We start from the raw sequence: 15600 nt of genomic DNA on the forward strand, positions 1-15600 counted from the left end.
ATGAACGACAAGGTGGCTACTGGCTGCTAAGAACGTCAATAATTACAATAAATACATGAATCAAGCACGTGCATTCTGACAAGGTTAATATATATATATATATATATATATATATATGTTGTAAGGTGGTTTTGGAGTTATGGTGAACACCTATAGTTATAATTAAAGCTGCAGTGTCCCACATTCATGTTTAATTTGACTGGAAACTACAACCTTGTTTACCCCCCAGTTTGTTTACATCATCTCTGGGACCCGTGCTGTGTTGAAACCTGCTTGTAAATATGCAATATACTGCTGTACATGCTGCAGTAGAGGGTTATACACGACATAGCCACGCTCTGCTACAGCTGAGGAAGCAAGCTGATATTCCACGAACCCACTGCCTTCCTCAAACCCACTGCCTTCCACACTGCAGCCCAGCACTCCAACCACTGAGCTACGCAAACCCACTGCCTTCCATACTGCAGCCCAGCGCTTTCTCTAACCACTGAGCTACTCAAACCCACTGCCTTCCACACTGCAGACCAGCGCTTTCTCTAACCACTGAGCTACTCAATCCCACTGCCTTCCACACTGCAGCCCAGCGCTTTCTCTAACCACTGAGCTACTCAATCCCACTGCCTTCCACACTGCAGCCCAGCGCTTTCTCTAACCACTGAGCTACTCAAACCCACTGCCTTCCACACTGCAGACCAGCGCTTTCTCTAACCACTGAGCTACTCAAACCCACTGCCTTCCACACTGCAGACCAGCGCTTTCTCTAACCACTGAGCTACTCAAACCCACTGCCTTCCACACTGCAGACCAGCGCTTTCTCTAACCACTGAGCTACTCAAACCCACTGCCTTCCACACTGCAGCCCAGCACTCCAACCACTGAGCTACTCAAACCCACTGCCTTCCACACTGCAGCCCAGCGCTTTCTCTAACCACTGAGCTACTCAAACCCACTGCCTTCCACACTGCAGCCCAGCGCTTTCTCTAACCACTGAGCTACTCAAACCCACTGCCTTCCACACTGCAGACCAGCGCTTTCTCTAACCACTGAGCTACTCAAACCCACTGCCTTCCACACTGCAGCCCAGCGCTTTCTCTAACCACTGAGCTACTCAAACCCACTGCCTTCCACACTGCAGCCCAGCGCTTTCTCTAACCACTGAGCTACTCAAACCCACTGCCTTCCACACTGCAGCCCAGCACTCTCTAATCACTAAGCTATGGAAACCTCTAACCACTGAGCCACTCCTTGCAGTAGCTCCAAACCCTGACCTCAGCACTCCCTTTAAATGCTGCAGTATCCCCAGCGGTCTGCCTCCTCGGGGGCTAATGAAAGCACAGGGAAGTTTGTTAGATAGCCGATAGAAGCTGGAGGAATGAGATCTCTGGGGGCTGGCCTCGGCAGATATGAATGCTGTCCGGAGCACAGCAGCATTTTATTACAAAGAAACTCAAATTATATTCTACCTTAACAATGAATGAATGAATGAAGCTTGAGCACAGGGCGGAATTTCAAGTCTGCAATAAAATAAATAATAAAAACGTTGTCATGAAGTACTAGTTATAACTGCGGTACTTTTAATTACCCATATTCATTCCATGCTTCTTTGTAACACATGGTGTTTCTCACATGTATAAGGCATGCATTCACATCCTGGCGATTGTGAGAAGTGTTCATTTTATGCATGAATGCATGCCTTATACATGTGAGCAACGTCATGTGTTACAAAGGAACATGGAATGAATCCAGGTATATTTGTGTTTTAATACAACAGAGTAACACAAATCAATGACATCTCTCACACACAAACACACTCACTGTAGGACTGGACATCTCAGTAACCTTGATTACATCTTCAAAGCATATAGGAAACAGAAACGGCTTCAGAGAACTCAGGGCCCTGTTTACTGTAAAGGTCAATAGTTATTGTAATTTGTATTCATAGGGTGTAGAGAAAGATGATAATGAATCAACACTGGAACAACAGAACCCAGAACAGCTCAAGTACTGGAGCAACATAACCTAAAACCAACCGCTCATATACAAGCAACAGAACCTAGAACCATCTGCTCAAATACTGGAGCAACAGAACCCAGAACCACTCAAATACTGGAGCAATAGAACCAAGAACCACTCAAATACGAGCAGCATAACCTAGAACCAACTGCTCAAATACGAGCAACAGAACCTAGAACCAACCACTCAAGTACTGGAGCAAAGGAACCTAGAACCAACCGCTCAAATACTGGAGCAACAGAACCTAAAACCAACCACTCAAATACTGGAGCAACAGAACCCAGAACCAACCGCTCAAATACTGGAGCAACAGAACCAAGAACTACTAAAATACGAGCAGCATAACCTAGAACCAACTGCTCAAATACGAGCAACAGAACCTAGAACCAACCGCTCAAATACTGGAGCAACAGAACCCAGAACCACTCAAATACTGGAGCAACAGAACCCAGAACCACTCAAATACTGGAGCAACAGAACCCAGAACCACTCAAATACTGGAGCAACAGAACCCAGAACCACTCAAATACGAGCAACAGAACCTAGAACCAACCGCTCAAATACTGGAGCAACAGAACCTAAAACCAACTGCTCAAATACGAGCAGCAGAACACAGAACCACTCAAATACGAGCAACAGAACCTAGAACCAACCACTCAAATACTGGAGCAACAGAACCCAGAAACAACCGCTCAAATACTGGAGCAACAGAACCTAAAACCAACTGCTCAAATACTGGAGCAACAGAACCCAGAACCACTCAAATACTGGAGCAACAGAACCCAGAACCACTCAAATACGAGCAACAGAACCTAGAACCAACCACTCAAATACTGGAGCAACAGAACCCAGAACCACTCAAATACTGGAGCAACAGAACCTAGAACCACTCAAATACTGGCGCAACAGAACCCAGAACCACTCAGAATTATTGAATCAAACACCATAATAGAGGAATCAAAATATTTAAAAGCAATTCAAACGACATTCGAAGCTGTTTACTCTATATAGGAAAAACAACACGCTTCTGTAAAGTTAACTGCAGAGATAATCATGGATCCAGTGGAGCAGGACCACAGAGGCACAGTGGAAGCGCAGAGCCGGCGTTGCTTTGACACAAGCACGCAGCGCACCGCTCACAACCGCTACAGCTTCTGGTGCAGGTATTCTGAGCACCTCTAAACTTTAGCAATTATTAGAAATAGATTTTACTAAATGTTTTTTTAATGATCATTCTCATAATATGTGTAAGAAAGTCCTATTTTTCTTTTTGTTAGATGTTTTCATGATTTCTTTTTTATGATCATGTCATACAAGTTGTTAATTTGAAAGCAATCTGCCTACAAACCCCAGAAGACAATGCGGGAACTGCTGGTGCTGCAGCGCGCGAAACTTCACTCCTGTCCTGCAAGGAAAGGAAAGTTGAGTTGAGCGTTTCAGGTAATAATGATGAAAGATAGCGCGGGTTTAATGAGTGCATTCAAACCCGGACTGCTCGACAGGAGGGGAGGAGGTGGCGCTGCAATCCGGGTCGCCTTTGAAGTCTATGTGTATCCTTTATAAAACATGCAGGCACTAATGCGTACACTGTGTTAGCTGGATTTACCATGAGCGGAGACTATACCGGTACAGAGTTTAATAATAATGAAGGAGTTTTAAAACAGTAACATGTTACTACAACGGGAGCTGTTTGGAGACAGGCTATGTAATTAAAAAAATAATAATTAAAAATCACAAAAACTAACATGAAACCTATATTTATTTTAAAGGAAAACAGAACTTGAGTTCCCGCTGTTGTCTGTTTGTCTGGCAATGGAACCTTGTATTTCTGTGTTTGTGTCGTATTCCGATGAAGCGTTTTGTTTTGGTGTCGAGCCCAGCTGTATCCTTCACCATCAAGCCGCAGCGTCTCAGTCGAGATGAACCCGTTCCCTCCCCTCCTCGTTATGGCTGGCTGCACTCCCCTTCATTGACATGCCTGCTGTGGGGTGAAGCCCAGCTCTTGGAAGTGTGGGACAGACAGACACGCATTTAATGTATTAAGTGAAAGAGCTCCCTGTACGTGTGGAGCACAGTGCTCCAGGCAGGGCTCCTTCTCGTTTCTGAGAGCACACTGATCCCTAGATGCATGATGTATTAAGTGAAAGAGCTCCCTGTACGTGTAGAGCACAGTGTTCCAGGCAGGGCTCCTTCTCGTTTCTGAGAGCACACTGATCCCTAGATGCATGATGTATTAAGTGAAAGAGCTCCCTGTACGTGTGGAGCACAGTGTTCCAGGCAGGGCTCCTTCTCGTTTCTGAGAGCACACTGATCCCTAGACGCATGATGTATTAAGTGAAAGTGCTGTCGATATTTGGGGAGGTAAACACGCCTTCCTGTACCCCTTTGAAACCCCGTCTCCAATGAGATACTCAGTACCGAAGAGTTTTTATCTTCTCAAGCAACAAGTCTGGCTATTCCAGGAGAATGTGTCGTCAGTTACCGTGGATAAGTCACCAATATCACACTGCAGGCAGGACCTTTTCATGATCACATTTCTGTGCATTAGGATAGACCCATGACCAAAAACAGTCTGATAGTCTTATCAGTAAAAACAGTCAATGTCTTAACAATAAAGCATTTTCATTGACTCCCCCTTCTGTAGGACTTGAGGGGCTCCTCTCCTTTCTCTCACTCCTGAGATCTAAGGGAGTGTGCTGGCTTCTCTCTGCTATGAATGATGTTTAATTCTTCATTAGTTTATTTATTAAACAGGTGCAAGTCCATATTCTTACCTTGTGCCATTAACTACCCAGGTCAACCAAAGTACCCCCCTTTCAGTTTTGAGAATGTGCAAGCAGGATGGTGCATGTTGCTGTTTGTTTGTGTGTTTCTCTGCAGCAGTGCAGCTACCTCTCTGGTTTGTATTGTGTGTTTCTCTGCAGAAGTGCAGCTACCTCTCTGGTTTGTATTGTGTGTTTCTCTGCAGCAGTGCAGCTACCTCTCTGGTTTGTATTGTGTGTTTCTCTGCAGCAGTGCAGCTACCTCTCTGGTTTGTATTGTGTGTTTCTCTGCAGCAGTGCAGCTACCTCTCTGGTTTGTATTGTGTGTTTCTCTGCAGCAGTGCAGCTACCTCTCTGGTTTGTATTGTGTGTTTCTCTGCAGCCCCAGCAGTACAGCTACCCCTCTGTGTTCATCTATGGACATGCAGCCACCGGGAAGACCTTCGTCACGCAGACGCTGCTTCGCGAGCTCCAGGTAGAAATGTGGTTTTGAAATCATGCTTAATAAGTAGTTTGCAGTGACACAGTCAGTGGTGCGTGCTCGCCTCTCCTCACCAGGGTTCGGGTCCAGGCCTGATTTTCAGTTCCAAGTCCAGCTGAGTTTCCTTGGCAGGGATTGGAATTGGAATTCATGTTCTAGAGCAGTGTTTCCCAACCGGGGGTACGCGTACCCCTAGGGGTACGTGGGCAGTCCCCAGGGGGTACGTGGGAAGATTTTCAAAAATGTGCAAAAAAAAAAAATATATTGGGAAAAATATTTCTCAATAGGCAGGAAAACATTTACTGAGGTCACTGGTGTGAAATCTGTAGTTTATTTTGTATTTATAGGACAATTTTTTACTTTAGTTTCGGAGTGTATTTTTTATTCACCCTGGCCACTTCCCGCCAGTTGACCCTCGCTCACTCCTCCGCGGCCGCGCGCCACAGTCACTCACGATTTCAGGTAACAGGCAGCTATCTTTGAGTAGAAGAAAGACACTAGCTATGGATCAATGGCTGAAAAAACGCACTGTTCCAAGCAGCAGCAACGCTAGCGGCAGGTCAAGTGAACACGTGGAGAAAAGAAAGAAAGTTGACAAGTCAAAGTACCGTCAATTTCATGAACAGTATGTCCTCTTCGGTTTCACATCCACACCTACAGAGCCGCCTCAGCCACTGTGTTTCCTCTGCGGCGATGTGCTCTCAAATAATAGCATGAAACCAGCCCATTTACAACGGCACCTCAGTACCAAGCATCTTTCCTGTGTGGGAAAGACAGCAGAGTTTTTCCATAGAAAGCTGTCGGAATTTAAGGGAAGTCAAGAGAAATTAAAGAAAGCAACTGCAGTATCAACCAAAGCATTGGAAGCCTCATATGCTGTGTCGCTACTTGTGGCTAAGTCCAAAAAGCCGTTTACTATAGCTGAGGAGCTAATTTTGCCTGCTGCTGTTATTCTCGCAGAAACAATGATTGATAAGAAAGCAGCTGATGCACTGAAGACTGTACCATTGTCAAATAACACGGTGTGCCGCAGGATCGATGACATGGGCGTTGATATTGTTGATCAAGTGGTGGAAAAGTTAAAACATTCTGGTTCATTTGCTCTGCAGTTGGATGAATCGACCGATGTCAACGGGGAAGCCCAGTTGATTGCGTTTGTGCGATACAGAGACATTTCGGAAATTAATGAGCACATTCTGTTCTGCAAGAAGCTAACGGGGAGCACTACGGGTGAGGATGTGTTTCACATTATTGACAGCTTTTTCTCAGAGCACAATCTGGATTGGAAATCCTGTACTCATTTGTGCACGGATGGTGCGGCATCAATGACTGGGAGGGTGAAAGGATTACTTGCCCAAATAAAGAAGGTCAACCCCGACGTTGAGTGGAATCACTGTATCATTCACAGGGAGGCACTGGCCAGCAAGAGAATGAGTCCTGAGTTACATGATGTTTTGAATGACGCAGTGAAAGTGATTAACTTTATCGAGTCGAGGCCTCTAAATCACAGACTGTTTGAAAGGCTCTGTCATGACAGTGGGGCTGAGCACCAGCAGCTACTGCTTCACACTGACGTACGTTGGCTATCGAGAGGGAAAACACTACAGAGGCTTTTTGAGCTGCGCGACGAAGTAAGTGCTTTTCTGTCAGAGCACTCACACCCCCTTGTGGCTGTGTTCGAGGACACAGACTGGGTAGCCCGCCTTGCCTATCTTGCTGATGTGTTCAGCAAACTGAACAACCTGAATCTATCTCTGCAAGGTAAAGACACACACATTCTAAACATGTATGACAAAGTGTGTGGATTCATGAAGAAGATCAAACTCTGGGAGCGGAAATGTGAAGATGGGGACATAAGTTGTTTCCAGCAGCTACCTTTCTACAGGTGATGTTGACAGAGATCCTATGGTGCAACTAGTGAGCACACATTTATCCAAACTCAACAGTGAGTTCAACTCCTACTTCCCTGACATTGAAAACAAGTCTGCCAAACTTGACTGGGTGCGTAATCCTTTCATGACTGAAAGTACGAACAACAACATTCCTACCAGACTGCAGGAAAATCTGCTGGATGTGTCCTCAGACCGCGGCTTGAAGATGAGGTACTCAGAGACAACACAGTCACAGTTCTGGTGTGATGTGGAGAAGGAATATCCTGATTTGGGGAAACATGCACTGAATGAACTGCTGCCATTTGGATCTACATATTTATGTGAAGTGACATTTTCATCTATGACCATAATCAAGACCAAGCACAGGAACAGACTCAACTTGGAGAAAAGCCTGATAACTGCTGTTGCCACACTGTCCCCGAGACTGACAAAGCTTATGAGTGAGAGACAGGGTCAAATTTCTCATTGATTGGTGAGTCTTCATGTGTCATATGCAAGTCTATACATATGGGTGATATTGAGAGTAGGCTGCTACTATGTGTATAAAATTTGATCTTTGTTTTTGTATAACTGGTCTGGACTCTTGAAGATGTGAAAAAGTCATACAAATATTAAACTGATAAAAGTATGAGTATTATTATAGTAATACATTATCATTATTTACAGGTAAATGACAGACAGACAAATAATATTGATATTAAACCTAATTTAGTCAAATTTACACCTAATCTAGGAATCACACCGGTCACACACGCATAAGGGGGTACTTCAGGCAGGTGAAAGTGTTTTGGGGGTACAGTACCCAAAAAAGGTTGGGAACCACTGTTCTAGAGACACAGCGATTGTTGTGGTTGTTCAGTTGCTTTCATTTGGAGCCAGTTTAATTGACGAGCAGTGACTTCAACTGAAGTAATTTGTTGCCACTGTGAGAAGCTCATTTTAACAGAATCCTGCTAATTGCAATTTTGATCAGCGATGTGTTGGAATTGATTGAAAGGGAATTTGAATTTGAAATGGAACTGGAATTCACCCCAACCCTGTGTTCTAACGTGTTCACGTCCAGTCTGCTAGCTGCTCCAGTCTCTCTCTGTCAGCTCCCTGTAACATGTGGAGACACCTTTTCAATTCATGTTTTTGGACAGAATAATAATTGAAAATGGGTCATGCCACGCCAACTCAACCAGAAAAGAAATAGCCAGTTTGGATAGAACTATGTGGTACTTTAACCTCACCAAAGTGGCCATAATCAATGCTCGAATGCATGACAAATGCAACTTCAAAAATTCAAAATCCCTGGATACTGACGTATTTTGCTTGATGCTTGTAGATCTCATTAACATCTATCCAAACATATCTGTGGGTGATTTTTTGGAGTCCCCCCCACGCAAGTTATTATGGCCTAACTTGGTACAAATAGAAAAACTTCAAATTTCAAGGGGGTTTAATGACCAGTGGAGGGACTTGAAACCAAAAGTGTTTCACAGAATTTGGAAGACTGGTTCCTAAGGTTCTTACAGCAATACTTACATTTTAAGAACATAAGGGTTGGAAGTGAGACTCCTATTGCACAGCAGTCTCATCATTCTTTACTACCAGCTTGATGAGCCAGTGTGAATAGGTAACAGGCTCAGCTGTGTCTTAAACTCCTAGTGAAAGTAGGCAAGGATGAAACTGCTGTGCAATGGGAGTGTTATGTGCATCCCTGTGTTGTGTGTGTCTGAGTCTCTCTCTCTCTCTCTCTCTCTCTCTCTCTCTCCCCCCAGCTCCCTCACGCGCTGCTGAACTGTGTGGAGTGTTTCACGTCTCGCCTGCTCTTTGAACACATCCTGAACCAGCTGTGCGCTCACAGCCCCTCCCCAGACAACGAGTTCTCCTCTCACACTCGCTGCGATTCCTTCAATGACTTCATCCGGCTCTACAGACAGCTGGCTGACCTGCAGCAGCAGAAGAGCACCACCTACATTGTGAGTACAGCAGGATATTACCAGTGCTGTCTATAACCACTGAGCTACTCCAACACACTGCAGCCCAGCGCTGTCTATAACCACTGAGCTACTCCAACACACTGCAGCCCAGCGCGTTCGATAACCACTGAGCTACTCCAACACACCGCAGCCCAGCGCTGTCTATAACCACTGAGCTACTCCAACACACTGCAGCCCAGCACTGTCTATAACCACTGAGCTACTCCAACACACCGCAGCCCAGCGCTGTCTATAACCACTGAGCTACTCCAACACACTGCAGCCCAGCGCGTTCTATAACCACTGAGCTACTCCAACACACCGCAGCCCAGCGCTGTCTATAACCACTGAGCTACTCCAACACACTGCAGCCCAGCACTGTCTATAACCACTGAGCTACTCCAACACACTGCAGCCCAGCACTGTCTATAACCACTGAGCTAGTCCAACACACTGCAGCCCAGCACTGTCTATAACCACTGAGCTACTCCAACACACCGCAGCCCAGCACTCTCTATAACCACTGAGCTACTCCAACACACTGCAGCCCAGCACTGTCTATAACCACTGAGCTACTCCAACACACTGCAGCCCAGCGCGTTCTATAACCACTGAGCTACTCCAACACACCGCAGCCCAGCACTGTCTATAACCACTGAGCTACTCCAACACACCGCAGCCCAGCACTGTCTATAACCACTGAGCTAGTCCAACACACTGCAGCCCAGCACTGTCTATAACCACTGAGCTAGTCCAACACACTGCAGCCCAGCACTGTCTATAACCACTGAGCTACTCCAACACACTGCAGCCCAGCACTGTCTATAACCACTGAGCTAGTCCAACACACTGCAGCCCAGCACTGTCTATAACCACTGAGCTACTCCAACACACTGCAGCCCAGCACTGTCTATAACCACTGAGCTACTCCAACACACTGCAGCCCAGCACTGTCTATAACCACTGAGCTACTCCAACACACTGCAGCCCAGCACTGTCTATAACCACTGAGCTACTCCAACACACTGCAGCCCAGCGCGTTCTATAACCACTGAGCTACTCCAACACACCGCAGCCCAGCGCTGTCTATAACCACTGAGCTACTCCAACACACTGCAGCCCAGCACTGTCTATAACCACTGAGCTACTCCAACACACTGCAATCTTGTACTATAACTCTGACTAACCCAAAGTTCTCGATGGTTTGAGTACCATAATTGCTGCTCCCCTTCTCCCTTGTGCATTTTAACTCATTCATTTTTAACACATATCATGGTGACTCTGTGCCGTGCTGTTTGTTCTCTCCACTCTGATTGGACTCTCTGACCCCGCTGTTTGCTCTCTCCACTCTGATTGGACTCTCTGACCCCGCTGTTTGTTCTCTCCACTCTGATTGGACTCTCTGACCCCGCTGTTTGTTCTCTCCACTCTGATTGGACTCTCTGACCCCGCTGTTTGTTCTCTCCACTCTGATTGGACTCTCTGACCCCGCTGTTTGCTCTCTCCAGGTGTTGGACCGAGCCGAGGCATTGAGAGACATGGATGCCAATCTGCTATCTGGATTTCTTCGACTGCAGGAGCTGGTAGGGGTGAAAATACGCAAACGCAGGCATAATTTCAGAACCGTGTCATTCGTGTGTGGCTGCAGCAGCCAGCCCCTCCAATCCGCAGTTCAGAACCGTGTCATTCGTGTGTGGCTGCAGCAGCCAGCCCCTCCAATCCACAGTTCAGAACCGTGTCATTCGTGTGTGGCTGCAGCAGCCAGCCCCTCCAATCCGCAGTTCAGAACCGTGTCATTCGTGTGTGGCTGCAGCAGCCAGCCCCTCCAATCCGCAGTTCAGAACCGTGTCATTCGTGTGTGGCTGCAGCAGCCAGCCCCACCAATCCACAGTTCAGAACCGTGTCATTCGTGTGTGGCTGCAGCAGCCAGCCCCACCAATCCACAGTTCAGAACCGTGTCATTCGTGTGTGGCTGCAGCAGCCAGCCCCACCAATCCACAGTTCAGAACCGTGTCATTCGTGTGTGGCTGCAGCAGCCAGCCCCTCCAATCCGCAGTTCAGAACCGTGTCATTCGTGTGTGGCTACAGCAGCCAGCCCCTCCAATCCGCAGTTCAGAACCGTGTCATTCGTGTGTGGCTACAGCAGCCAGCCCCTCCAATCCGCAGTTCAGAACCGTGTCATTCGTGTGTGGCTGCAGCAGCCAGCCCCTCCAACCCGCAGTTCAGAACCGTGTCATTCATGTGTGGCTGCAGCAGCCAGACCCTCCAACCCGCAGTTCAGAACCGTGTCATTCATGTGTGGCTGCAGCAGCCAGCCCCTCCAATCCGCAGTTTGTTTGGATGGTACTGCTCACTGCTGTTCAGAATTCATTCAGCCCATTTCAATGGCTTGCATTCTGATTGATCTGACTGCTTCCCTTCATGTAGCCTCCTGTGTGCCAACCCCATGTCAGTCTATTCCACTCACACCAGCTATGTATGTATGTATGCCATGCATGTGGAAGGATGTGGACGCCTTTATAATCATTTTACTTTGAATTAATCCATGATGTTAATAATACTTGACAACAGTGAGTAAAGTCAATCAAAGTTATTTATTAAAGCGTACATTTATCAAACACTAGCCTCCACGTATTATTGGAAATATAGAAATGCACCGCTCTAAATCTACTCCTAGCCAGGATATACTAGCCAGCTAGTTTTAAACAGTTACAGAAGAGGGGTGTGAGATCTACCTGCACTGGGACTAGTGTTAAACAGTTACAGAAGAGGGGTGTGAGATCTACCTGCACTGGGACTAGTTTTAAACAGTTACAGAAGAGGGTTGTGAGATCTACCTGCACTGGGACTAGTTTTAAACAGTTACAGAAGAGGGTTGTGAGATCTACCTGCACTGGGACTAGTTTTAAACAGTTACAGAAGAGGGGTGTGAGATCTACCTGCACTGGGACTAGTGTTAAACAGTTACAGAAGAGGGGTGTGAGATCTACCTGCACTGGGACTAGTTTGAAACAGTTACAGAAGAGGGTTGTGAGATCTACCTGCACTGGGACTAGTGTTAAACAGTTACAGAAGAGGGGTGTGAGATCTACCTGCACCTGGGACTAGTGTTAACAGTTACAGAAGAGGGGTGTGAGATCTACCTGCACCTGGGACTAGTGTTAACAGTTACAGAAGAGGGGTGTGAGATCTACCTGCACTGGGACTAGTTTGAAACAGTTACAGAAGAGGGGTGTGAGATCTACCTGCACCTGGGACTAGTGTTAAACAGTTACAGAAGAGGGGTGTGAGATCTACCTGCACCTGGGGTTATTCTTTCAGGAACAGGAGTGAAGGATGTCCTCTTGAATCTCCTGAATAGCTACAGCTCTAACTCTATCACCCCATGGTTATAACAGATGTTATGCAAAGTCATCTCTATCACCCCATGGTTATAACAGATATTATGCAAAGTCATCTCTATCACCCCATGTACTTTCAATCTTGTCCTGTTCACTTTGCCACATACCGGTTTTAGCCAGACCAGTGGCTTGTTATTGTGGTCCACACCCTCTGTACATTAACTTTCATAACCCTTAAATACAATTTTCCAGTTTTTCTTTCTTCTTTTTTTTCAATGCTGACAGGTGGGAGGGAACGTGACGGTCATCTTCCTCAGCGAAATCGTCTGGGAGAAGTTCCGTCCGAACACCGGCTGCTTTGAGCCCCTGATCATCTGCTTCCCGGACTACAGCAAAGGTGAGGCAGGATCAGCAGGAGCAGGGCGAGATCCCTTGTCAGTCCTCTCTCTCTATCTCTCGGTTGTTACTGTATAGAGACCTCTCTCTCTCTCTCTGTCTCTCTCTCTCTCTCTGTCTCTGTCTCGGTGGTTTCTGTATAGAGATCCCTTGTCTGACTCGTCTCTCTCTCTCTCTCTCTCTCTCTCTCTCTCTCTGTCTCGGTGGTTTCTGTATAGAGATCCCTTGTCTGACTCGTCTCTCTCTCTCTCTCTCTCTCTCTCTCTCTCTGTCTCGGTGGTTTCTGTATAGAGATCCCTTGTCTGACTCGTCTCTCTCTCTCTCTCTGTCTCTGTCTCGGTGGTTTCTGTATAGAGATCCCTTGTCTGACTCGTCTCTCTCTCTCTCTCTCTCTCAAAAAATTCAAAATTAAAAAATTCAAAAATGCTTTATTGGCATGACGAGAGCGCTCAGGTATTGCCAAAGCTTTTATAATACAAAACAGAAATAATAAAACGGAAATACAATTACAGAACCTAACAAACACAAAAAAACATTGTTCCCTTCCCTTTGAACGATATAACTCCCTCCCTCCCTCCCTCCCTCCTCATCAACAGTACCCCCTGGTCGTGTATGCAGGGTGTCACACACTGTCCCTCAGGTTGTGGCAGGCAGACACATAATGTGCTGCTAGATTTGCAGTTCGCTCCTCCTCTCCTAGAAGGATGGGGATTTTACTCAAATTGGAGAGGAGGTTAAACTCTGCCATTTGTTTTTTGAATTGGGGGATATATCTCTCCCGTATCTCTGTGTATTTTGAGCAGGACAACAGGAAGTGCATTTCTGTCTCTACCTCTCCCAGATCACAGTGACCGCACAGCCTTTTTTCTTTGGCAATCCAGGTTTTTTTGTGCCGGCCAGTTTCGATGGCCAGGCTGTGGTCACTGAGTCTGTACTTGGTCAGGATCTGTCTATGTTTTGTGTTTTTGACCCTGACCAGATATTCTGCCAGGGTAAATTCTTTTTTTAGGGCCAGATAGCATTGTAATTTATTGTGTGATTCAATTTCGTTATTCCAATGTACTTTATAATTGTTTTCCAGATTTAGATTAATTTGTTTCATTTTTTGTGCTGGGAGTTTTTTGTTGGTGGTGTTCTGAAGCTCGCTGGTATTAATTTGACTTATTTGGCTGCGCTTCAGTACCATTCTACTGAGGGGATTCTCTTGTGGGGGCTGTGAGCAGCTCCGCAGTGCAGTGTGGTGGTAGGACTGCGGATCAGCCTGCTGTAGATGGACCCAGTAGTTGAGCGCTCGTTTCTGTATGGAGTGGAGTAAGGGGAACCGGCCCAATTCAGCCCTGCAAGCGCTATTGGCTGCACTCCTGTGAACCTGCAGGAGGTGTTTACAGAATTCCAGATGGAAATTCTCTATGGGGCTTTGATCCCATTTTTTATAATCAGGGTTCATAAGGGGACCCCATACTTCACTACCATACAGGATTGGCTTTATTATGCTGTCGAAAATTTTTAGCCAAATTTTTATTGGTGGTTTAATTTTGTATAGCCGATTCTTTATTGCATAAAAAGCCCTGCGCGCTTTATCTCTTAATGCATTTATAGCCAGGTTGAAGTTCCCAGACGCACTGATTTTTAGACCCAGGTAATTGTAGCTGGTGCTATGCTCCAGGGTGTTGTTTCCCAGGGTGAAGTGGTACCTGTTTCCCTGAGATCTGGCTTTCTTCTGGAATACCATAACTCTGGTCTTGTCCAGGTTTACTGTCAGTGCCCATTTCTGACAGTACTGCTCTAGCAGTGCCAGGCTCTGCTGCAGCCCCTGTTCAGTGGGTGACAGCAGGACCAGGTCATCTGCATAGAGCAGGAATTTGATTTCTTTGTCGTGTAGAGTGATGCCAGGGGCTGCAGACTGTTCCAGCACCGTAGCCAACTCGTTGATGTAGATGTTGAACAGTGTTGGGCTCAGACTGCAGCCCTGCCTCACTCCACGCCCTTGGGTGAAAAACCCTGTTCTTTGGTTTCCAATTTTCACACCACACTTATTCTCTGTATTCTCTCTCTCTCTGTCTCTGTCTCGGTGGTTTCTGTATAGAGATCCCTTGTCTGACTCGTCTCTCTCTCTCTCTCTCTCTCTCTCTCTCTCTCTCTCTCTCTCTCTCTCTCTCTCTCTCTGTCTCGGTGGTTTCTGTATAGAGATCCCTTGTCTGACTCGTCTCTGTCTCTGTCTCTGTCTCTGTCTCTGTCTCTGTCTCTCTCAATTCAATTCAATTCAATTCAATGGTGCTTTATTGGCATGACTTACAATAGCAGGTGTTGCCAAAGCAATTATACAATACAGACATGTATATATACAATGCATCATGAATACATATATATAAACAAACTGATTTATAAAGTACAGTAAAAAAAAAAAAAAAAAAAACAAAAAAAAAAAACACATATCACTACTAACAATAAACATGTATCAGGACAATAAGCATTTACCTAATACATACATGCCTACATACACAACAACATACATACTGTATATACATAAGTGTGTGTGTGTCTCTGTGCAGAGCTCTCATTGTGTGTCCCTCAATCTGTGACATGCAGACACATACTGGGCTGCTAGTTGGGCTGTGCTTCTCTCCTCTCCCAGGAGGATTGGGACTTTTTCAGGGTTGGTCATGTTTGGGAAGTTTGGGAGGGAATTTGCAAATTTTTTAAAATAAGTTTGTCTATTTTCCGAGTATTTCTTACATTGAAGAAGGAAGT

General features: G+C 46.0%; 1 protein-coding gene across 1 annotated transcript in view; it reads left to right on the forward strand.

The window, feature by feature from the left end:
• Window positions 1-3066: 3066 nt before the first annotated feature.
• The window catches only part of LOC131697463 (origin recognition complex subunit 5-like), a 52267-nt gene continuing 39733 nt past the window's right edge, over window positions 3067-15600 (forward strand). The window contains exons 1-6 of the mRNA XM_058986487.1: window positions 3067-3176; window positions 4894-4912; window positions 5158-5250; window positions 8912-9112; window positions 10621-10695; window positions 12739-12850. Of these exons, the coding sequence (XP_058842470.1) occupies window positions 3067-3176; window positions 4894-4912; window positions 5158-5250; window positions 8912-9112; window positions 10621-10695; window positions 12739-12850 (610 nt within the window). The remainder of the gene's footprint in view (window positions 3177-4893; window positions 4913-5157; window positions 5251-8911; window positions 9113-10620; window positions 10696-12738; window positions 12851-15600) is intronic.

This window comes from Acipenser ruthenus, chromosome 14 (assembly GCF_902713425.1).
Source record: "Acipenser ruthenus chromosome 14, fAciRut3.2 maternal haplotype, whole genome shotgun sequence".
NCBI lineage: Eukaryota > Metazoa > Chordata > Actinopteri > Acipenseriformes > Acipenseridae > Acipenser > Acipenser ruthenus.